The sequence below is a fragment of the Piliocolobus tephrosceles genome, chromosome 14 (genome assembly GCF_002776525.5).
Source record: "Piliocolobus tephrosceles isolate RC106 chromosome 14, ASM277652v3, whole genome shotgun sequence".
Lineage (NCBI taxonomy): Eukaryota > Metazoa > Chordata > Mammalia > Primates > Cercopithecidae > Piliocolobus > Piliocolobus tephrosceles.
The window spans coordinates 46,456,553-46,478,541 of NC_045447.1; the positions used below are offsets into that span (position 1 = coordinate 46,456,553).

The 21,989-nt window shown below is 48.1% G+C and overlaps 1 protein-coding gene and 1 non-coding gene across 3 annotated transcripts in view; both read left to right on the plus strand.

The window, feature by feature from the left end:
* UBAP2 (ubiquitin associated protein 2) overlaps positions 1–21,961 on the plus strand; it is a 100,536-nt gene extending 78,575 nt beyond the window's left edge. For both annotated transcript variants that reach the window (XM_023203333.1, XM_023203334.1), the window contains 13 exons: positions 6,563–6,602; positions 8,783–8,939; positions 9,802–9,871; positions 15,663–15,858; positions 16,575–16,666; positions 16,989–17,036; positions 19,372–19,450; positions 19,657–19,862; positions 20,179–20,278; positions 20,362–20,469; positions 20,622–20,689; positions 20,777–20,968; positions 21,053–21,961. In XM_023203333.1, the coding sequence (XP_023059101.1) occupies positions 6,563–6,602; positions 8,783–8,939; positions 9,802–9,871; positions 15,663–15,858; positions 16,575–16,666; positions 16,989–17,036; positions 19,372–19,450; positions 19,657–19,862; positions 20,179–20,278; positions 20,362–20,469; positions 20,622–20,689; positions 20,777–20,968; positions 21,053–21,148 (1,452 nt within the window). In that variant the 3' untranslated portion in view covers positions 21,149–21,961. The remainder of the gene's footprint in view (positions 1–6,562; positions 6,603–8,782; positions 8,940–9,801; positions 9,872–15,662; positions 15,859–16,574; positions 16,667–16,988; positions 17,037–19,371; positions 19,451–19,656; positions 19,863–20,178; positions 20,279–20,361; positions 20,470–20,621; positions 20,690–20,776; positions 20,969–21,052) is intronic.
* On the plus strand, positions 8,047–8,127 carry LOC111536863. The gene has a single exon (XR_002729842.1). It is a non-coding gene; the product is annotated as a small nucleolar RNA SNORD121A (small nucleolar RNA).
* Positions 21,962–21,989: the final 28 nt, after the last annotated feature.

A 21,989-nucleotide genomic window follows, 5' to 3' on the forward strand; every position in this document is an offset into this window, starting at 1 on the left:
GTGTGTGTGTGTGTGTATGTATTTTTTTAGTAGAGATGGGGTTCCACCATGTTTGCCAGGCTGGTCTTGAACTCCTGACCTCAGGTGATCCACCCACCACAGCTGCCCAAGGGATTACAGGCATGAGCCACTGTGCCCGGCTTATTATTATTATTATTTTTTTGAGAGACAGTGTCTTGCTCTGTTGCCCAGTGCAATGATGCGATCTTGGTTTACTGCTACCTCTTCCTCCCAGGTTCAAATGATTCTCTTTCCTCAGCCTCCCGAGTAGCTAGGGCTACAGGTATATGTCACCCCACCTAGCTAATTTTTGTATTTTTAGTGTAGGTGGGGTTTCATGATGTTGGCTAGGCTGGTCTCGATCTCCTGACCTCAAGTGATACGCCCGCCTTGGCCTCCCAAAGTGCTGGAACTACAGGTGTGAGCCACTGCATCCGCCCTCAGCTTGATACTATATATTCTTAACTGCATGCCAGATAATTTTACTTATTTACACCCCAGACACAGTTAAATTGAACCTTCATTAGACTTTTCCCTCTGTATATTGCTACTTGTTGATTCTCTACCCTAGTTTTAGACATTAGTTCTTGATGTGCTACCATGCAGTGTAATTTTCACTTTTTTTTTTTTAATCACCACCAGCCTCACTTTATTTTTTAGTAAGAGTTTGTGTTGGATTGTTCTCCTTCCTACCTTAAATATTTAGTAGCATTCACCAGTATAGCTGTCTGGGCCAAAAGTTTTCTTTGCAAGGAGTTTTGTAATTGTAAATTCAATTCCTTCAGTTGGTCGAGGGCTATTCAGACCTTTTTTTTTTTTGCTTTGAGCTGGAGTTTTGCTACAGTGCCCAGGGTGGTGGTGAACTCCTGGGCTCAAGCAATTCTCTCGTCTCAGCATTCTGAGTAGCTGGGATTGCAGGTGTGAACTACTGTGCTTCAGTTTCTTTTGTTATTTGTGTATGTCAAGGAATTTGTCCATTTCGTCTAAGTTGTTAGTTTACTGGTATAAAACTTCATTGTGTTTCTTTCCTGGCCTTTTAATGTCTCTGAGATCTGTAGCGGTATTGTCTCCTTTATTTATTTGTTTTGTTTTGTTTTGTTTTTTGAGATGGAGTGTCGCTGTGTCGCCCATGTTGGAGTGCAGTGGTGCAATCTCAGCTCACTGCAACCTCAGCCTCCCGAGTAGCTGGATTACAGGCATGTGCCACTATACTTGACTAATTTTTTGTATTTTTAGTACAGATGGGATTTCACCATGTTGGTCGGGCTGGTCTCAAACTCCTGACCTCAAGTAATCTGCTCGCCTTGGCCCCTCAAAGTGCTGGGATTACAGGCGTGAGCCACTGCGCCTGGCCTATTTATTTTTAAAAGGAGACCACGGGTCTTGCTGTGTTGCTCAGGCTGGCCTTGGACTCCTGGCCTCAAGCTATACTTCTGCCTCAGCCTCTGGACTAGCTTGACTACAGGTGTGTGCTGCTGGTACTTTAGGCATGTACCACTGCATCTGGCTTCCTTTTCTAATTCTTCATATTGGTAAATCAGCTGATGATTATCAGCCAATAGAAAGGGGTATAGAGTATCATAGGTGAGCTCGTTTGGATTGCTCAGGGAATATTCTTCGTCTCTTTCCTGTAGGGCATATCACTGTCTTGTCAGTGTCCTTAGCACCTAATAGGAAGAGAAGGCTGGTATCATTATTCATTTTGTCTACACTGACTTGATCTATCTTCATTTTCTATAGTACCCTGGCTGTTTGTTATCCCCTTGATGATGTGTAGATCTCATGGGAGGAGGAAGTCATACTGCTGTGCAGAGGTGTCAGGGAATCTGCATCTGTGCATACTTTAAACCAATCCTCTTATATTTTGCTTCATCTTCACTCCTGCTTGCAAAGTTGCTGGTGTCGATCCAATACTGAGGTGTATGGTGTGGTTCCTGGAAGACACAGATTGAATTGTTCTCTGGTTTTCTTTTATTGGCTTAGGATTTGGCTTTTCCAGATCAGCTGAGGCAGTTACCATCTTCTGTGTGCTTCTACATATAGACAATTTTGTTGCTACCATTTTTTCACCTGCTATTTGTCTTTCTGGGTTTACTCTTTTTTTTTTTTTTTTGAGGCGGAGTCTCGCTCAGTCGCCCAGGCTGGAGTGCAGTGGCGCGATCCGGGCTCACTGCAAGCTCCGCCTCCCAGGTTCACGCCATTCTCCTGCCTCAGCCTCCCAAGTAGCTGGGACTACAAGCGCTCGCCACCACGCCCGGCTAATTTTTTTGCATTTTTAGTAGAGACGGGGTTTCACCATGTTAGCCAGGATGGTCTCGATCTCCTGACCTTGTGATCTGCCCGTCTCGGCCTCCCAAAGTGCTGGGATTACAGGCTTGAGCCACCGCGCCTGGCCTGGGTTTACTCATTTTAAAAAAGCTATGTATTCTTGATCTTTTCTTTTCTTTCTTTCTTTTTTTTTTTTTTTTGAGAGAGTATCGCTCCTTGCCCAGGCTGGAGTGCAATGGTGCAGTCTCGGCTCACTGTAACCCCTGCCTCCTAGGTTCAAGCAATTCTCCTGGCTCATACCCGAGTAGTTGGGACTACAGGCATGCACCACCATGCCTGGCTAATTTGGTATTTTTAGTAGAGATGAGATTTCTCCATGTTGGTCAAGTGGGTGTCAAACTCCTGACTTAAGGCTATCTTCCCACCTCGGCCTCCCAAAGTGCTGGGATTACAGGCGTGAGCCACCATGCCTGGACTCATCTGCCATTTTTAACACAATGTTTATTTCTGTACTTTCCATTGTGGCAACCACTGGCTGCATATGGCTATATAAACATAATTAAAGTAGGCAAAAATTCAGTTCCTCTAACACTGGTCACATTTTAAGTGCTTATTAGCCAGATTTGGTTAGTGGCTATGGTGTAGGACTCTGCAGACATAGAATATTTCTATTAATCCAGAAAATACTTTTCAAAAGTACTGATCTGTACTGTTAATGAAGCATAAATAAGGCCGGGCACGGTAGCTCATGCCTGTAATCCCAGCACTTTGGGAGGCCAAGGCAGGCAGATCACCTGAGGTCAGGATTTCAAGACCAGCCTGGCCAACATGGTGAACACCCGTCTCTACTAAATGTACCCAAAAATGAGCCAGGTGTGGTGGCAGGTGCCTGTAATCCCAGCTACTTGGAAGTCTGAGGCAGGATAATTGCTTGAACCTGGGAGGCGGAGGTTGCAGTGAGCCAAGATTGTGCCACTGCACTGCAGTCTGGGCGACAGAGCAAGACTTGGTCAAAAACAAAACAAAACAAAACAAAAAACAGAAATCAGACCATATGGTGTCCACATATCAATCCCTGTCATCTCCGGGACATCGCAATTCCTGTTTTAATGTCACCTCTCACTCTCCTTGCCCACATCACTGCTCATTTCATTCCTTGCTGAGCTAATTGATTTTGTTTTCTCCTGCAGATTTTGATTTCTTGACCCTCTGATACTTCTTTACTTTTGCTTTCTTTTTTCTTTTTAAAGACAGGGCATTGCTTTGTCACCGAGGCTGGAGTGCAGTGGCACTATCAGAGCTCACTGCAGCCTCCATCTCAGGCTCAGATGATCCTCCTGCCTCAGCCTCCTGAGTAGCTGAGAGTACAGGTGCATGCCACTATGCCCGACTAATTTTTTAATTTTTGTAGAGACGGGGTCTCATCATTTTGCGCAGGCTGGTCTTCAGCTCCTGGGCTTAAGCTTTAAACCCACTTGGGCCTCTCAAAAGTGTTGGGATTATAGGCGTGAACCACCACGCCTGGCCTCTTGTCATTCTTTTTTTTTTTTTTTTGAGACGGAGTCTTGCTCTGTCACCCAAGCTGGAGTGCAGTGGCCGGATCTCAGCTCACTGCAAGCTCCGCCTCCCGGGTTCACGCCATTCTCCTGCCTCAACCTCCCGAGTAGCTGGGACTACAGGCGCCCGCCACCTCGCCCGGCTAGTTTTTTGTACTTTTTAGTAGAGACGGGGTTTCACCGTGTTAGCCAGGATGGTCTCGATCTCCTGACCTTGTGATCCGCCTGCCTCGGCCTCCCAAAGTGCTGGGATTACAGGCTTGAGCCACCGCGCCCGGCCGTCTTGTCATTCTTTTGCCTAGAATTTCCCCCATCCCAAATAATGTGGCCCTCTGTTGTATCAGTTTGTCTATCTTTTGTGTTTTAAAAATGATTTTCGGCTGGTCGCGGTGGCTCATGCCTGTAATCCCAGCACTTTGGGAGGCCGAGGCGGACGGATCACGAGGTTAGGAGATTGAGACCATCCTGGCTAACACAGTGAAACCCCGTCTCTACTAAAAATACAAAAAAATTAGCCTGGCTGAGGCAGGAGAATGGCGTGAACCCAGGAGGCGGAGCTTGCGCCACTGCACTCCAGAATGGGTGACAAAGCGAGACTCAAAAAAAAAAAAAAAAGATTTTCAGGTTGGGCGCCGTGGCTCACACCTGTAATCCCTGCACTTTGGGAGGCTGAGGTGGGTGGATCACGAGGTTGGGAGATCGAGACCATCCTGGCCAAGAGGGTGAAACCCCGCCTCTACTAAAACTACAAAAATTAACTGGGCATGGTGGTGCACGCCTATAATCCCAGCTACTCTGGAGGCTGAGGCAGAAGAATCTCATGAACCAGGGAGTCAGAGGTTGTAGTCAGCAGAGATTGTGCCACTGCACTCCAGTCTGGTGACCTCTGAGACTGTCTCAAAAAAAAAAAAAAAATTTTTTTTTTCAAGCTGAAATGAAATCTTCCTCAGGTCTCCTCTTTTCTATTTCCCTTTTCTGTGCTTTTTTAAATTTGGTGTGTTTTAAAGATGACTCCTTTACACGTCAGGGCTTGTGTTGTTTCAGATGCCCATGTTCAACATCATGTAAGTGTATTTAGTTGGGCATGAACCTTACTTTAGGGTGAGGCAGGAAACTAGACCTGTGATTACTTTCTACCAAATTTTTTTTTTTTTGGGCGGGGAGAGTCTTGTCGCCCAGGCTGGAGTGCAGTGGCGTGATCTCGGCTCACTGCAACCTCCACCTCTGGGGTTCAAGCAATTCTCCTGCCTCAGCCTCCTGAGTAGCTGGGATTACAGGCGTGCACCACCACGCCTGGCTTAATTTTTGTATCTTTTAGTAGAGAAGTGTTTTCACCATGTTGGCCAGGCTGGTCTCAAACTCCTGACCTCGTGATCCACCTGCCTCGACCTCCCAAAGTGCTGGGATTACAGGCGTGAGCCACTGCGCCTGGCCTTCTTCCTACTTTTATGTATTTGGTGAGGTATGTTGCTTCCCTTTCCTCGACTGTAACCTGTTATTTTAACTTACTTTTTTCCTAGTAGTTCTGTTTAATTTTCTATATTTCATGTAAAAACATAACTTGTAAAAAATAACTTTTTGTAGAACAGAGAGTATCATAAATAAGTGTAATATTCATGAGCAGAGGTTTTATAAGATTTGAGTTGATACAGAGGAAACAACTTTAGGGTGTTTTTGCAATTTGTAAGAAAGAATCTGTTTTAGCTCTTTTTCATGTTCCTCTTATCTTGGGACAGTATTTGAGCCTCGTAGGTTCTGATGTTTATTGTTCCATGCCCTATGTTCCCTGTTCAGTCTGTGGAGGCAGACATCATTCTTGTAAGATGCCTTTTTCATGTATGTTAATTCCACTGAGATGCCTTATGGTTGGCACCAACCAGTTGGTTTCAGTTTCTGCTCTTTTTGGGCCTACATTGCCATAACCCTTTCTCTACCCAACCCACTTAAGAAAAGCCATCTTTCAAGGAAACATCTCTTTTTATCTCAGAATCATTTTGCTAATGATATAAAATGTGATAATTTCTAGTATGAAAGTTATCTTTTGGCTGGGCATGGTGGCTCACACCTGTAATCCCAACATTTTGGGTGACCGAGGTGGGTGGATCACTTGAGGTCAGGAGTTTGAGACCAGCCTGGCCAACGTGGTGAAACCCCATCTCTACTAAAAATACAAAAATTAGCCTGGTGTAGTGGTGCGCACCTGTAGTCCCAGCTACTTGGGAGACTGAGGCAGGAGAATCACTTGAACCTAGGAGATGGAGTTTGCAGTGATCTAAGATGCACCATTGCACTCCAGCCTGGGTGACAGAGCAAGACACCATCTCAAAAAGTTACCTTTAAAAAAAAATTATTTGGGGCTGGGTATGGTAGCTCATGCCTATAATCCCAGTGCTCTTGGAGGCCAAAGCAGGAGGATTGCTTGAGCCCAGGAGTTGGAGACCAGCCTGGGCAACATGGTAAAAATGCAAGAATTAGCCAGGCATGGTAGGGTGCACCTGTAGTCCCAGCTCCTAGGCAGGCTAAGTGGGAGGATCATCTGAACCTGGAGAGGTGAAAAAAATTTTTTTTAAACATATTTGTTCTTGTATGAGAGTTTGTTGTATTACCCCCCCTTTATTAAAAAATACAATAAAAGAGATCATTGTTTCTTGATTAAGCTACATGTTATAGAAAGTATAAAAAGCCACCCAGGTAATGATTTCATTTTGTAAGTTTATGTTCTCTTCTTTTCCTTATAGAATGGACATGGTAGTGGTCGAAGTCAGCAGACACTAGACAGTAAGTATACCAGCAAGCTACTCTTGTCATGGCTGGTGCCAACCAAACAGAGGAAGAGGATAGCTCAAGTGATGTGGAAAACACCAGTTGGTCAATGGCTCATTCGTTAAAAAGCAGCCATTTTGCTTTTTTTTTTTTGGAACAGGTGTTGGCTGTGGTATTATTAGAAATGTCTTAGCCACAGCAAGAGGGAGGTGATGGTCTCATATTCTTCTGCCCTAATCACACTGCACCGCAAGTGCAGCGTACAGTACGCATCTTAAAGATGCTTAGGCCAGGCTGGGTGGCTTATGCCCACAATCCCAGTTCTTTGGGAGGCCAAGGCAGGCAGATCGCCCAAGCTCAGGAGTTTGAGACCCCCCTGGGCAACATGGTGAAACTCTGTCTCTACTAAAATATGAAAAATTAGCTGGGTGTGGTGGTGCGTGCCTGTAATCCCAGCTACTTGGGAGGCTGAGGCACAAGAATTGCTTGAGCCAGCTTGGGCTACAAAGTGAAGACTCCATCTCAAAAAAAAAGTGCTTCTAAAGCAAAAATTACTGTTCTTGTTCAGGAAAGATAGGCTCATTGTCTTTAGGACCTGAAGGACTGTTGCTTAGAAAGAGAGAGAAATGTTCACTGTGGACATTCGGGAGAAAATGAGGCCCCCTTCCAACAGCTCAGTGATTACCAAAGATAGCACAGTGCCAAAGATAGCACAGGCAAATCTGTTAATTGCTTCTTTTCTGTAGTTGACCAACTTGTCTGTGATTGTTTATGGTAGTTTTCTTTCTTTATTCAGGAAGGCAAATGGATGGGGAAGCCAGAAAGACTCTCTTTAAATAGGATTTCCTGGGAGTGCAGATATTGAACTTAAGCAGACTGGGGTGAGCCTTAGTTGAAACTGTAATGACAGATTTGGAGCCCCAGGATTTTGGTTTGACATTTGCTGGTATTGTTGGGCTGCCAAGTCTGTTTGGAGATTCATTGGTCATTCTGAGCTTGTTGGATGACAGAGGAACTTTTTACTCTAGCAGTGGTAGTGGCAGGTTTCTTTTGTCTAGGCATGGGTCGAGAACTAAAGTATCTGGGAAGCAGTGTACATTAACCTACTTTTCATTTCCCATACTCTCTTCTCCCTCACTTCCTCCTCTCCTTCCCTCTCCATTTTGTTTGAGAGAGGCTTCCTGTGAAGCTGTTAGCATCGTAATAGAAGGCCCAGGGCGGTACCTTTTGGGGTCTTAGTTTTAGGTGAGGTTTATCTGTCGTGTCTTTATACAGTTTATCTATGAACAGGGTTTATATATGGAATAGACTGCCAATAAAAAGAAAGCCTCTGTAAGAACTGACCTAGGTGTAAGTTGACCCTTTCATTGCTTGTGTTTGTTTTTGACCTGCCCTTCCTTTAGAGACTCAAGTGCTTTCCCTGGGTTTTAGAAGGGTCAAGGTTGCTCCTCTTTCCTAACTGGAAAAGACAATGATGTTTTATTTCCAAGCACATATCTGAGTTGTATGTGTGGACAGCACTGAAACTGAGTCTTTCCACAGCTAGGATTGAGTGTCTCCACATTCTTTCTGAAGCCTACGAAGCTCATTTGTGTGCTTTGAGATTCATCTATTCAAGCATATACCAAGGAAATGCTCACTGTGCATTTGGAAATAGGTGTTGGACAGTAGATGTGTGTTCTTCCTGGAGATGTTAGGTATCTGTGTTTCTATACAACATGCATCAACCCCTGTCTACCTTACGTTGGCCGTGAGCATTGGTATAGTCAGCCTGACTTGGCGGAAGCACGTGTAGGTGGTCTCACCTGTCAGCTTCTTACTCCCCCTTGCTGTGCCCTTTGAGGAGTTTCCCTCACGTTATAATTCTACATATTAGGCTCAGTACCCGTTTTTCTTTCTGGATGCATCTACAGCTTAGGTTCCTTTAGGTGGAAAAAGTATGTCCCCATATAGGATAGATTGGATTATAAAGGTGTCATTTTCTATTCTTTGCTGCATCTTGAACACCTGACCACGGTGTGTCCTTTGATAGTGTTGTTTGACAGACAGGGGGCTATCTGGCGACATGCTTGGCATTTTCCTGGGGAATGTAACTTCATGGACGTCTCAACTGAGGCTGACATGTCACAAGATATTGAGCATATTTTCAGATACTTAGGATTGGTTGTAGAAATAAACAGATCTGTTTCTTACAGCTACTTCATCCGTTCCTGCTCCAAAGACAACAGGCCCTCCCTCTGCCCTCCCGTCTGTGAGCTCCCTGCCCAGCACCACCTCCTGCACTGCACTTCTGCCGTCCACATCCCCGCACACTGGCGACTTGACCAGCAGCCCTCTCTCTCAGCTTAGCAGGTATGGGGAAGGTGTGGGCCCAGAGCGAGAAGTACCTTGGGGCAAAGTCCTGGAGCTCCTGTAGAAGGCTGCTTCCATGAACAGAGCACACTTGTTGTCTCTGACATGATGTCCTGGGCTTTTGCGTTACAACTGTAGCTTAGGTTTTGGCCAGGCTGTGGCTTAAAGCCACCAGATAGGGAAACCTTGCCTGCTTGGACCGCCTCTACTGGCACAGAGCACTGGGTCCCCTGGGAATAGGGTGAGGCCAGCAGCACCCTCCTACCTGACTTCGCCCTCCAGAGTGTGCCTGAGCCTAGATTCTCTGGGCATCGCTGGGCCCATGTCTGTGAGGTGGAAGGAGAATGATGGATTTCTGAGCAGGTGTCTGGCCTGAACTTTCCATGGCTGAAGAAGCGATGTTATTAGAACAAGGTGTAGGAAAATGGGTGGCGTTGCTACCTGTGTCTTCTGAGGAGTGTTCTCCATCACTCTTTAACCAGGAGCAAAAGTGGATTTGATGGGAATTGGCATGTGGAGTTGAGCATAGGAATTTTGATCCCTCATTCACAGATTGAATGGGGTTGTCTAGGATGACCATGTTCTTAGTGCAACTCTGTCTTCACTTTTCCCATCTGAGGAGCAAATGGATGTCATTGAGGGAAGCTGGCTCTGGAGTTTTCCAGACCTCATGGCGAGTCATTCCCATCCATCAGGACCACATCACTGGGCTCTTTGGGGATAAGGAATGAGGAGGGGTCTGAAGCTGGTCCTCCGCTAGGGACTAGGGACAAGTTTGAATCTAGCTCACTAAGCCCCGTGAGTCTTGTTATCTGGAATCACTTGTTCAGGTGGACATATGGCGCTCTGTTTTGTCTTCTAGTTCGCTCTCCAGCCACCAGAGCAGCCTGTCATCTGCGCACGCAGCCCTCTCCTCGAGCACGTCACACACAGTAAGTGTCTGCGCGGCTTCCTCTTCCTCCGCCATGCTTAGGGAGCCTGGAGCTTAGTCAGATGCAGCTGGAGCTTCAGTCTGACTTTTAGTATCTGATAATCTAGAGTTGCTTGGCTGAAATGTCTTGATGGCATGATCTGGTTTGAGCCTCCGATTTCCTGGGCACCATCTGGGGACATCTTGCTTTCTAAGTTTGTAGCACCTGGGAAGAATCGTTGCTCCAGACCTCATATGTCATTGGCAGGACTGTCAGGTGGTGACCTTGCTCCCAGGAATTTGCTGTTTGATCTTTCCTTGTGCCTTCTTTCCTGACTCAGAGGCAGAGATTGTGAGAAGATCGATGTTGGAGAAGGGAGTCTAGAGGGTGGAAGCAAACATGCACTGCCAAGAGGCCAGGCAGGAGGCCAGAGTGTTAGCACCAGCTGGGAAGTGTCCTCATATGCCAAAGAGTAGCCCTAGATTATGGTTATTGAGGTGTGGCTCAGTGGGTCGTGGAGCTGTGAGCATGGTTTTAAGTGGTAGGTGTCAGCCAAATTGTGGTGGCTTGTGGAGTGAATGGTAGTGAGATGGAGGGGATGAGGTGGATTGTAGAGGGCATCCGATGAAATCTTAGGAGAGGCTGGAACCTCTATTGGGAGGATAGAAAGGTGCCTGGATTAACAAAATGTCCATGCTCCTGGACAGCAGGTGGTGTTGGGTGAGGTTGGAGTAGGCAGGTCCACAGGCCGGGAGGAAGGATTAGGGTGCAGACGAACAGAGGAGGCAGGAAACTGATGAACTTGGTGTCCTCTGAAGAAGGCAGCAGCTCACTAGCAGAGTGAGGTGGTGGAAAAGGGACGTCCTGTCCTTTCCTCTGGATCTGGCTAATGCTGTGGCTTTCACACGCTGATGTTCCAAGTCAAACCTTACACAGAATCTTTTCTAAAACACACAAACTGCCACTTTCAAAGTAGAGCACAGTGTGGACACCTCTGTCTGTCCCCCTGCCCCTGCCCTTGCCCTCTGTGGCTCATGGGAGCTGTGAGCTGACCTCAGCAGGAGCGCCGTGGGGCTGCCCTCTGCGTCCGTGCCACTGCTGCCTGGGAACCCAATGCTCCTGCACTCATGGTGAGCTGCACTCTCCATCTCCTCAAAAAACACTCCAGATCATGTATTCCAACCTACCACAGCCAGAATCGCCTCATGTAGTGGGTTCCATACTTTGTCAGCATGACAGAACTGTGACGTTGCTAATACAGTTGTCCCTCCATATTTGCGGAGGATTCGTTCAAGGACCGCTGCCTACACCAAAATCTGCACATTCTCAAGTCGCACTGTTGCCCCTGCGGAACCCACCTCTAGGAAAAGTCAGCCTTCCAAATATGTGTGTTTTCAAATTATGCATGCCTGCATTGGGTTGAAAAAGAAATCTGCCTGTAAGTGGACCCATGCATTTCAAACCTGTGTTGTTCAGCCGTCAACTGTTTGTTCATAATATTTCATCTTTAAGTTATAGAAAGATAGACAATGATAAGTTTTTCTTTTCTTTTTTTTTTTTAATTTTTTAAAAATAGATTTTATTTAAGCCAGAATAAGAATGCAAAACAATCATGAAAGAAATTTTGTGCCTGGGTTGACCACAGGAATATGTGATTTTTTATTATTTGCTTTTGGTATAGCATTTATAAAGTCACAACAAACTTGGGGAAAAAGTGACATTCTGAAGTTCAAAAATTGTACTATGTTCTACAAATCTTATTATTAACAATAATAGATCATCCTTCAATAATTAATAGAAACTTAATTATTTGAATATGTTTTGAATATAAAATTAAGTTCTTTGAATATAAGAACTTTTTCTTATACTCAAAAAGTTCAGATTACATTATATCTTACCAAATAAAAAAGTTTTGTGGTGAGGTGATTTCAGCATAGACAGCAAACAAAGAAAACAACAGTTTTGAACCTAAATGTCTAATACACAGAGTACTATTTAGAAAAACTCTGGTAGGTATATCTTATGGCATGCAGGGACATAGCTCTCAGGGACAGAACGGCTTAGAGATAAAAATACAGACTCTGGAACCAGACTGCTTGGGTTTGTGTGCCTGCTCTGTCCCTTAGTCCCTGTGTAAAAATGGGCAGGTCAATTAACTAACTTCTATGTGCCTCTGTTTATCTTTTTAATCTGGAAAACTGAGATAATAGTATATACATCATAGTCATGGCATGGCTGTGAACATTAACTGTTAATATATGTAAAATATTTCAAATGGTAACTGACATACGATGAAAGTATAAAGCTTTAGTTTTTGAAATAAAAATTTTAAATGTTATACAAAACATTAATAAATTACATAGTATACAATGTTAGGCAATAAAAACAGGGTACATAATTAGATACAATGTATGATTGAATTGGCTTTTCAAATAGGTTTAAAACAATCCCCATATAGAAAATGAATGTCTACCAGAAAAATTATAGCTTAATAAGAATTTATATTGCAACCTAAATTAGTGTTTGTTTTGCTCAGTAGATTCAGTATTCCAACTTCTAATTTGCAAGTAGCCCAAAATATTCCTTTTTCCCTGTAAAAGTGAATTCCACAGCTCTGCAGAAGCGCTGGGCTTGGCTGGGGCAAGGACCTCTCAGTGACTCTGCAGGCCCACGCCTTGTAGCAGGCTCAATTCTGATGTGTCATGGACATTCTGCCCTCTAGAGAAAAATCAAAACTACAAATTTTAAATCGAAAAAAAGCCAAAGGTCAAACGTATCCCTTGATCTACTTCTGCTATTCTTGTCAATTTACAATGAAAAGTTTTTCTGTCTCTCATCTACTTGGCTCTACCCTTACATTTTCTCAATCCTTTAGATGATTTTTCTTTTAATAAATAGAAGTCTAAACATGCAGTGCGTACATATAGTCATTTTCCCGTTATCATCTGCCCTTTTTTTTTGAGATGGAGTCTCACTCTGTCGCCCAGGCTGGAGTCCAGTGGCGCAGTCTCGGCTCACTGCAAGCTCCACTTCCCGGGTTCAAGTGATTCCCCTGCCTCAGCCTCCTGAGTAGCTGGGGTTACAGGCGCCCACCACCACACCCAGCTAATTTTTGTATTTTTAGTAGAAACGGGGTTTCACTATGTTGGTCAGGCTGGTCTCGAACTTCTGACCTCGTGATCCGCCCGCCTCGGCCTCCCAAAGTGCTGGGATTACAGGCGTGAGCCACTGCGCCGGCCGTCATCTGCCCTTTTTATCGTTTTCTCTTGGTACATAAATGAGAGTATTTTATGTACAGTGTCCTTCAACTTTTTTTCCCCCACTTGTGTATCCCCACAAGTGTATTTTGATGTTTCCATGTTGAAACATAAGGGTTTTGTTGTTGTTGTTGTTTTTCCCCACAGTTCTGCTTTAGGGTCGTTTTCAATCTTGATACCACAGAGAATGTTACATTTGATAACCTACCTATGTTGTTTCATGTGTGTAGCTGTATGTAGCGTGTTAGTCCACGATATGGAACAGCAAGGCATTTGTGATTTTATACACATTTCCAGATTGCCCTGCATAGTGATTCGACCCTGTTTACCTCCCACTGGCAGTGAATAAAATGTCCTGTTACACCATTGCCTCCTCAAAATGGTGTTATTAAACATTCATATTTTCTTAGTATGTTAGCAGAAAAACGGCCCATCAGTCTAGTTTTTAATGAGATTGTACATCCTTTTTTATATATATTTGAAAACCATTTGATTTCCTTTATGTGAGTTTTTTATTTTTATTTTATTTATTTATGATTTTTTTTGAGATGGAGTTTTACTCTTGTGGCCCAGGCTGGAGTGCAGTGGCGCGATCTTGGTTCACTGCAGCCTCCACCTCCCGGGTTCAAGCAATTCTCCTGCCTCAGCCTCCCTAGTAGCTGGGATTACAGACACATGCCACCAGGCCCAGCTACTTTTTTTATATTTTAATAGAGGCAGGGTTTCACCATGTTGACCAGGCTGGTCTCAAACTCCTGACCTCAGGTGATCCACCTGCCTCCGCCTCCCAAAGTGCTGAGATTACAGGCGTGAGCCCCTGCGCCCGGCCTATGTGAGCTATTTATATTCTTGGTTCCTTTTCTTGTCAGGTCTTTGGTCTCTATTTCTGTATTAGGGAGCCCTTCGTGATGGGAAGTATAGGGATTTTTCCCTAAGTTTGCTGTTTATGATTATTTTTTACAGAGATCTATGTATTCCATTTTCTCATAGTTAGATCTTTATCACTCTCCATCAGTACCTAAAGGAAATTTAAGCATCTTCTCCTGCCTTTGCTTCTCTGGGCCCATCCTGGGGAGTTGACTGCATAGACCCCATTGGATGGACTGAGCGAGGCCTTTAAAATTGGTGTTGACCTTTTAATCCAGCAGGTTGATGTCCTCCCAGTTCTGGAAGGTCAAGGCCACACAGGAACCCTGTTGGGCAGCTAAGGGAGAAGAGATTTGCCGGATGACTCTTGAGTCCCTTTCAGCAAGTCAGGACCTAGTTCCCTAGTGAGCTTCTCTTAGCGATGGGGAATGTTTATTTTTCCTTCTGAGACTAAAAGTTTGTATATATCCAAGTACACTTGTGAGCATTGGTCAGAGCTGTTCCAGATTTCTGTGGCAGGTGGTGGGGAGTCTGGCTCCTCGCTAAGGAGAGGACCTAGATGGCGGGCAGGCCACTGCATCCTTTGCCCTTTTCCTGGTGGGGCTCTCTCCAGCCTGGTCCTGCCCATCTGTGCTGGAGGAATAAGATGCCTTGGAGCCCCAGGAAACCATGTTTTTGGCTGTCTTTACCTTGGTGAATCTGTTCTGATGTTAGCTCCTTAAAGCCAATACCCAGGTGGGCAGTGACCTGTGGGCATGGGATGGCATGGAGAGTTAGTCTGCGGAGGCAGGTTGGGTCCTTCTCCTGGGCCCTTCCTGTTCTTTGGCTTTTCCTCTACGAGTTTATATGCTGCTTTCTATGCCCTGGTTTGGAGACTGGTCTCCCTGTTACAGGGCTTTTCCTCCCTTTTTTGGAACTGGCTTTGCCCACCTAGGTGTACCTCTCACACCTACCCACTCGGAGCTTGAAGTTCTTCATAGGACCCTGTTGCTAGGGTTGGGCAGCTGGGCGGGGCTTCTGGAACTTGGGGCTAATGAAGCGTCCGCTGGTTCACTCTTTCTTCCCAGGGGTACCTTGTCAAGCAGGCATGTGGCAGGCCATGCCCTTTTAGGTGGGCCCTGGTGAGGCGTTGGTGGACTGAAAGGTGTCACCAGGTTTTGGAGCAAAGGCCTCTCTCAGCCTCCTGTTGTTTCCAGACCACAGTGGCTGAGAATCCCAGTAGAAGGGAAACCTCCAAAAGATTGAGACTTGCGCTGGGCTTCCTGTGGCCTATGCTCGCCACTTCTCAGACTGTTTACTTTGCTCTGAGATAGGTACTTGTCCCATATTCAGATAGTCTGTGTTCATTTATGATCCAAAGTTACCTTGGGATTTCTATGCCCTCATTTTGGATGCCAATGCATGAGCAGCTTGAAGGATTTTTACAGAGTTGTGGTCATTAGAGCTTAATGTTAATAGTTTTGATGTTCAGTTTATGTATTGTATCCTGATGGCTGGAACCAGCGGCTGTGTGAGGGGCCACAGTGAGCACTGAGCACGGTGCCTCTCACCTTAAGGGAGCCTGGGTGGCTACATCATCACCTGCCCGCTCAGCCTTGAGACTATGGGCCCAAGCCCCAGGCCAGTCTCTCCCCAGCACCCTCCTCCTCTGCCTCCAGATCCATGTGTCCTGGCTTTTCTTTTGCCAGCATGCCAGTGTGGAGAGTGCCTCTTCCCTCCAGTCCTCAGCCACCTTCTCCACGGCAGCGACCTCCGTCTCGAGTTCCACATCCTCAGGCGTCAGCCTGTCCAGTAGCATGAACACCGCGAACAGCCTCTGTCTGAGTGGGACCCCCACGAGTGTGTCCAGCAGCAGTAGCAGGGCCACACCCTTGGTGACCTCAGGTATGTGCTCCAGAGGCCTTTCCTGCCCACCCCCGAGCCCCTCAAAGGTGTCTGCTTGGCGTCCCAGGAAGGCAGTGCAGGTGTCAGGAGAGTCTCAGGCCTGCCAGGTGTGCTGTGTGTTCCATTGACCTTGAGGCCTGATCTCCCCACCCCTGATGGGGATGAATTCTCCCTGTCAGGATTCCTGGCCTCTCTGTGCTTCTAGCTTTCCAGTCTTTCCTCTTTGTTCTTCCCTGGAGCCGAGTTGACATGGTGACTTGGAGGGGCCAGGGACGACTTATTGTGGGCTCCTCAACTGCAGACCTAGGCTGTTGGTAGGCCCTGCAGACTGTGATTTGATGGTTGCTGCTAAAACGCACTTTGAACTCATCCTGTTCCTCTCCTGGCACTGCATGGCTTCCTTGCCCTCTTTGGAGGAGGCAGATTCTTTTTATATTTCTCTTTGCTCAGTGCAGTGGGACCTTAGGGATTAGGGGAAAGGGGCTGCTTTTGTCTGGGCCCAGAACTCTCTGACGTTGAAACAACCTCGGTGTGGTGGCCGGGCTTTCTGTCTCCCCTTCATTGCTTTGTAGAATGACCCTCTGCCTCATTCAGCCACTGCCCTTCTTTGAACCCATCTGGGGTAGCTCAGTGACTGTGCCTCCTCCTAGAGCAGCTGAGGACTCTCACTCTTTGTGGTGACCACTTCACTCCATTTGATTTTTCCCTCTATACAGGCAAAACACCCCCAAACTTGCCTCAGGGGGTGCCTCCCCTGCTGCACAACCAGTACCTCGTAGGTCCTGGAGGACTGCTTCCTGCCTACCCGGTGAGTGCTTGGTTGAACTCCTGGCCTGCCCAGCTCCCCTGGCCTCAGCGGCTGGCACCTGGCGGGAGCCTGGCATTAGGCCCAGGTTGCCCACCTTGAGCTGCCCTTCCATCCCTGAGCCCCCCGTCTCTGCCCTGCTGAGCCCTGTGGTCTTCTTCCGTCTAGACTCCGTGAAGGCAGGATCTGTTCCCTTAACAGCTGATCCGGATCCCATTCCCGGGTGTGTTACAGCCCTGCAACCTTGTTTTGACTCCTAGGTGGACCTGGGCTTCCCAGGGGGTGGTATGTGGTTCCTAAAATACACGTTCTGGTTCTCACACAGATCTATGGCTATGACGAGCTCCAGATGCTGCAGTCACGGCTGCCAGTGGTGAGTAGGGTGTGGACTGGTCGGAGCAGAGGGTTCAGAATCTTTTACATGTCCCCCCTCTTGTGGTCTTGGCTGCCACCCTGTCTGGCCCTTGGGATCCTCTGCCTGAGGAACCTCTCAGCACCACCACTGAGAAAGCTGTTTTCATCTGGCGGTTGTGCCAGGCGTGACCATAGCTTTGGCACAGAATGTCCGGTGCTCATCCCTAGGAAACATAAAGGCCTTTGGGACCTGGGGCCCTGGTAGGCCATGCCCCCTGCTAAATGTTGGTGCTTAATCTTCCCTCCTTCATCTTGTTTTCTCTCTTTCTCTCTTTTTTAAAAAGAAAACCCATATGACACAAGACATGGAGGTTGCTTGCTTGGCCCTGGAGTTTTATAATGTCTTCCTTTTCCTCAGAGTACCATATAGCGTCTTTGGTCTGAGGTGGCCAGTGACTGCTCTTCTGCCATCAGCTGAATGAGTGTCTTGAGCTGATGGTCTTTAAGATCTCTTCTAGGTCTGGCCTCCCATCTAGATTTGTGAGAATGGCTGCCCTGGGACGTCCTTGGTGGTTGCAGCCTTACTCTGAGGCCAGGATTGCCTCTTAATTCTGACTGTTGGTGCCAGAACGCAGCGTGGGCCTTTCCAGGGATAGCCACATGAACAGAACGGTGGGGACAGAAGGCAATAGAGCCGCTCCTTGCCCTGCGTGGGCAAGACTTCCTCCTGGGAGCCGCTCTCTTCTTGCTCTGCCATTTCCCGGGGCACTTGTCAGAGAGTTGCAGGCAGTTTGGACACCCGTGTCCCCCTCTGCTGGATACAGTCTTTCCTGTTCCTGGAGGAAGAGGCTTTCTCTCTTGTGCAGTGCCGCCTTCTCATTCTTCCCCGTTGGTGTTGTCCCCTTCTCTGCCGGACCACAAAATGCTGACGGAGCTGCTCTTGTTTCAGAAGAGTAGCCCTTTCCACTGGCTGGCCATATTTCCAGAAGCAGAGGCCCAGCCTGAGCAGCTTCTCCCCACTGCAAACCAGCGGCCCTTTAATCTGCGGGCCAAAGACCCAGAGTGCACGAGGTGGTGCTGAGCCCCAGGGTTCATCCTGCTTCAGGGGCTCTCTGTGGTCTCCACACTTACTCACAGCACTCTTTTGGCTTTTATCACTTTGTGCCTTAGAGAAAACACCCTCTGGAGCCCACCTTTTGAGATATGTTGCTCTTTCTATCCCTCTAGTTTTTCTTCACCTCTGCTGCTTGTGAGCCTGGTTCCCGCCTGGAGATTTCTCACGTTCTATGAAAGGGCTCCCCCTTCTGGGCTTTCTCTACTCCCGTCCTCAGTTGTGCAGCTCTGTGCATTCCCAGCTCTGCCTCCCCTGGGGGTTCTAGGCTGCTGTGGGTTTCCGGAAGGTTTCCTGGAGGGTGTAAATGCCATTCCCAGCCAGGATGGCTCGTTTCTGGGCATGATCGGGCACAGCCCAAGGGCTTTCCCTTTGCTCAGGGGCCAGGTGTGTCGGGAGTGCGAGGCCCTGGATGGTGAGTGAGGGCCAGGTGAGGCCTCCCCTCCTCCACGAAGTTCCGCTGTGTTTTGCCGTCTCTGTCTCCACACTGTTGTATCTGCCATACTTCCCCCAAGTCCTAGGCCAGGGATGTCCAATGTTTTGGCTTCCTTGGGCCACATTGAAAGAATTGTCTTGGGCCACACATAAAATACACTCACATTAAAGATAGCTGATGAGCTTTAAAAGATTTGCAAATTTCATGTTTTAAGAAAGATGAATTTGTGTTGGGCCACATTCAAAGCTGTCGCGGGCCGTGGGTTGGACAAGCTTATCCTAGACCGTGTCAGTGTTTTGAGAGCAGTGTAGGTGGTGACAGGCCAGTTCCAGGCTTCACCTGGGGTCCTGCTCATATCCTGTGCCTACTTGGCACTGCCCTCTGTCCCCCCTTAAACTTTTCAGGCCCTTATACTTCTGTTGCCTCCTTTTTCGGGGCTGCTCTGTTTAGTCAGCTTTCCTAGCTGCTCTGTAGTCTCTCACAGAAAAGCCAGTGAAGTTGGTTTAGCCCGAGGCACTCACACAAGCATCTGCCTGTGGTGTCAAATGGACGTGTGAGGCTTGGTCTGCAGCAGCTCTGCCTGGCGAAGCTGCAGGGTTGGCCGGTCTGTGTGCTCGTGTGTTAGGCCGCCTAGTTGCACACTCCTCTGAGGGGCACCATTTACTTGGCATTCCCTGGGACTGCTGGCTTTTAGGCGTGCAGTCTATTTCAGGAGTGTAGCATCACCTAGACTTTCATGTGCTAGTTCTGCTCTCCTGGGAGTCAAGCAGGGCCAGTCGCTGATCGAGCCTCCCTGGTCTCTCCTAGGACTACTATGGAATTCCCTTTGCTGCACCCACAGCACTTGCCAGCCGAGATGGGAGCCTAGCTAATAATCCGTATCCAGGTGAGTTTGCTCAGTGGATGAGGAGTGGCCCGGGGCTGGCCTAGCGCGAACTCCAAGAGCTGGGAAGCAGCAGCAGCAAGGCTGAGAGAGGCCTCTTGGTAGCCTGTGCCGAGCTGGCAGCCAGACCTGTTCCTGTTTGCGGAAGCCAGCTTGGCCTTTCTCTGGTTGGAGGAAGGGCAGTGGCTGGAGTCAGTGTTCTTTCCTAGGTGATGTCACAAAGTTTGGCCGTGGGGACTCTGCATCCCCTGCACCCCCTACCACACCAGCTCAGCCACAGCAGAGCCAATCACAGACCCACCACACAGCCCAGCAGCCCTTCCTGAACCCTGCACTGCCACCTGGCTATAGCTACACTGGCCTTCCCTACTACACAGGCGTGCCCAGTGCCTTCCAGTACGGCCCCACCATGTTTGTGAGTATTTCAGCGGGTGTGACTGTGTCTCCTGGCCTTGGGTTGCTGGCGGGTAGAAACCTGGGACCTGTCTTCCAGCAGGGAGGGAGGGTCATGATTCCACTCTGTTTTATCTGGCCTTCAGGAACTGTTCAGGCTGGGGACAAGGTCACCTTTCCCCTGCTGTGTTTAGATCCAACATGTGTTGCACTAATGAAAACACAGGTCCCCTGTGGTTGTAGGTATGTCACCTGCTGCCTTAGGCTCTGGCAGGGGTACCTGACCAGCCTCAGCTTGCCTCTTCCTACACTAATACCTCATGTGCTTGCCCCACCAGGTCCCTCCAGCCTCAGCCAAGCAACACGGGGTGAACCTGAGCACTCCCACACCTCCCTTCCAGCAGGCCAGTGGTTATGGCCAGCATGGCTACAGTACAGGTGAGGGGTGCTCCCCAGAGAGACACGTGGGGTCAGACAGGCTTGCATGGCTCACACTTGCCTCTTATACTCTGCCATGCTAGGTTATGACGACCTGACCCAGGGGACAGCAGCAGGAGACTACTCCAAAGGTGGCTATGCTGGATCATCGCAGGCACCAAACAAGTCTGCAGGTTCTGGGCCTGGCAAAGGTAGCGTTTACCTCTCCTTTCCAGGATAAGGCCTGGAGTGGTGGGCTCCTGCCTGATCCCCTGTCAGGCAGGGCAACCCCTGAGTGCCCCTGGAGGTGGGGAGCCTGGAGCTGGGAACAACTGCTGTGGGGAACAACTGCTTTTCCTCCTAGGAGTATCAGTGTCTTCAAGCACCGCCGGTCTACCTGATATGACTGGTTCTGTCTACAATAAGACACAGGTGAGGGACAAAGGTGGGTTGGGTGTATAGGTTTTTGGGAGGTTACAGCCCAACCTGACCTTCACCATTGTCTCCTTTGCCCTGCAGACTTTTGACAAGCAGGGATTTCATGCAGGGACCCCTCCACCTTTCAGCCTGCCCTCAGCCTTGGGCTCCACTGGGCCCCTGGCCCCGGGAGCGGCCCCTGGCTATGCGCCCCCACCATTCCTGCACATCTTGCCAGCCCACCAGCAGCCCCACTCCCAGCTGCTGCACCACCACCTTCCGCAGGATGCCCAGGTGAGCACAGTGGAGGCAGCCACCCTGCTGTGGGCCAGGGGTTCTGCTCCAGCCTTGACAGCCTTCCCTTCTCCTTTTCTGCAGAGTGGCTCGGGTCAGCGCAGCCAGCCCAGCTCCCTGCAGCCCAAGTCTCAAGCCTCCAAACCTGCCTACGGCAACTCTCCATACTGGACAAACTAAATCCAGAAGAGAGGGGCGTGCTGGGGCACGGCTTATCCTGGGCAGGAGAGAACACACGAGCACATATTTGGGAGCCCAGTGCCCTTCCCTAGAATTCCCGAGACATGTGTCAGCCATGCCTCTGTGGGGAGCCTGCCTCCCAGACTGGCTATTGTATGTAATGTATTTATGTATGTATTTGTAAATGTGATAGAAGTCTGGGGGAGTTCGGGGACGGCTGCAGATGTTAGCCAGGTCTGTTCTCCCCATTCAAGCCCCTTCTCCACTGTAGCAAAATAAGTGCCCCCACCCCATCTGCGTTCAGGTCCTCTTCATAGCCTGCACTGCCCAGTGGGCCACTAGGGGCAGTCTCTGGAAGGGCTGGTTCAAGGCTGTTTGGGTGTAGGGGTCAGGTACCAATGAAGAATCACGACTTGTCTCACTCCTTTGCAAATTGTTTGTTTTCTTTCCTGTGTAATTACTTTATACCCGTTTTTGAGAAACTGTTCCTTTTGTCATCTGTCATGGTCTCCTTCCACCAAATCTTGATCTGGGAATAGCAGCACTATCCCTCCACCCAGCACAAATATGGGCACCTGTTTGTCTTCAAACAGGGGCTTCTAGGCTGGTCATGTCCCTAGAGACTTACTGGAGACTGGCTGACCATGAAAAAAATAATAATAATCTCAGTTGTTCAGCCAGTCAGTTCCCCTTTAAAAATCAAAGATATCTCCAAGCAACACATCTCCATTCCGGTTGTCTTGAACGAGGTGGGCAACTGTTTCAGGGGTTTTCTCTTGCCTAATCCCCACCTAATAAAGTTCTGAGAGCATGCACGGTCTGTGTGGTGTGACTGAAAGGC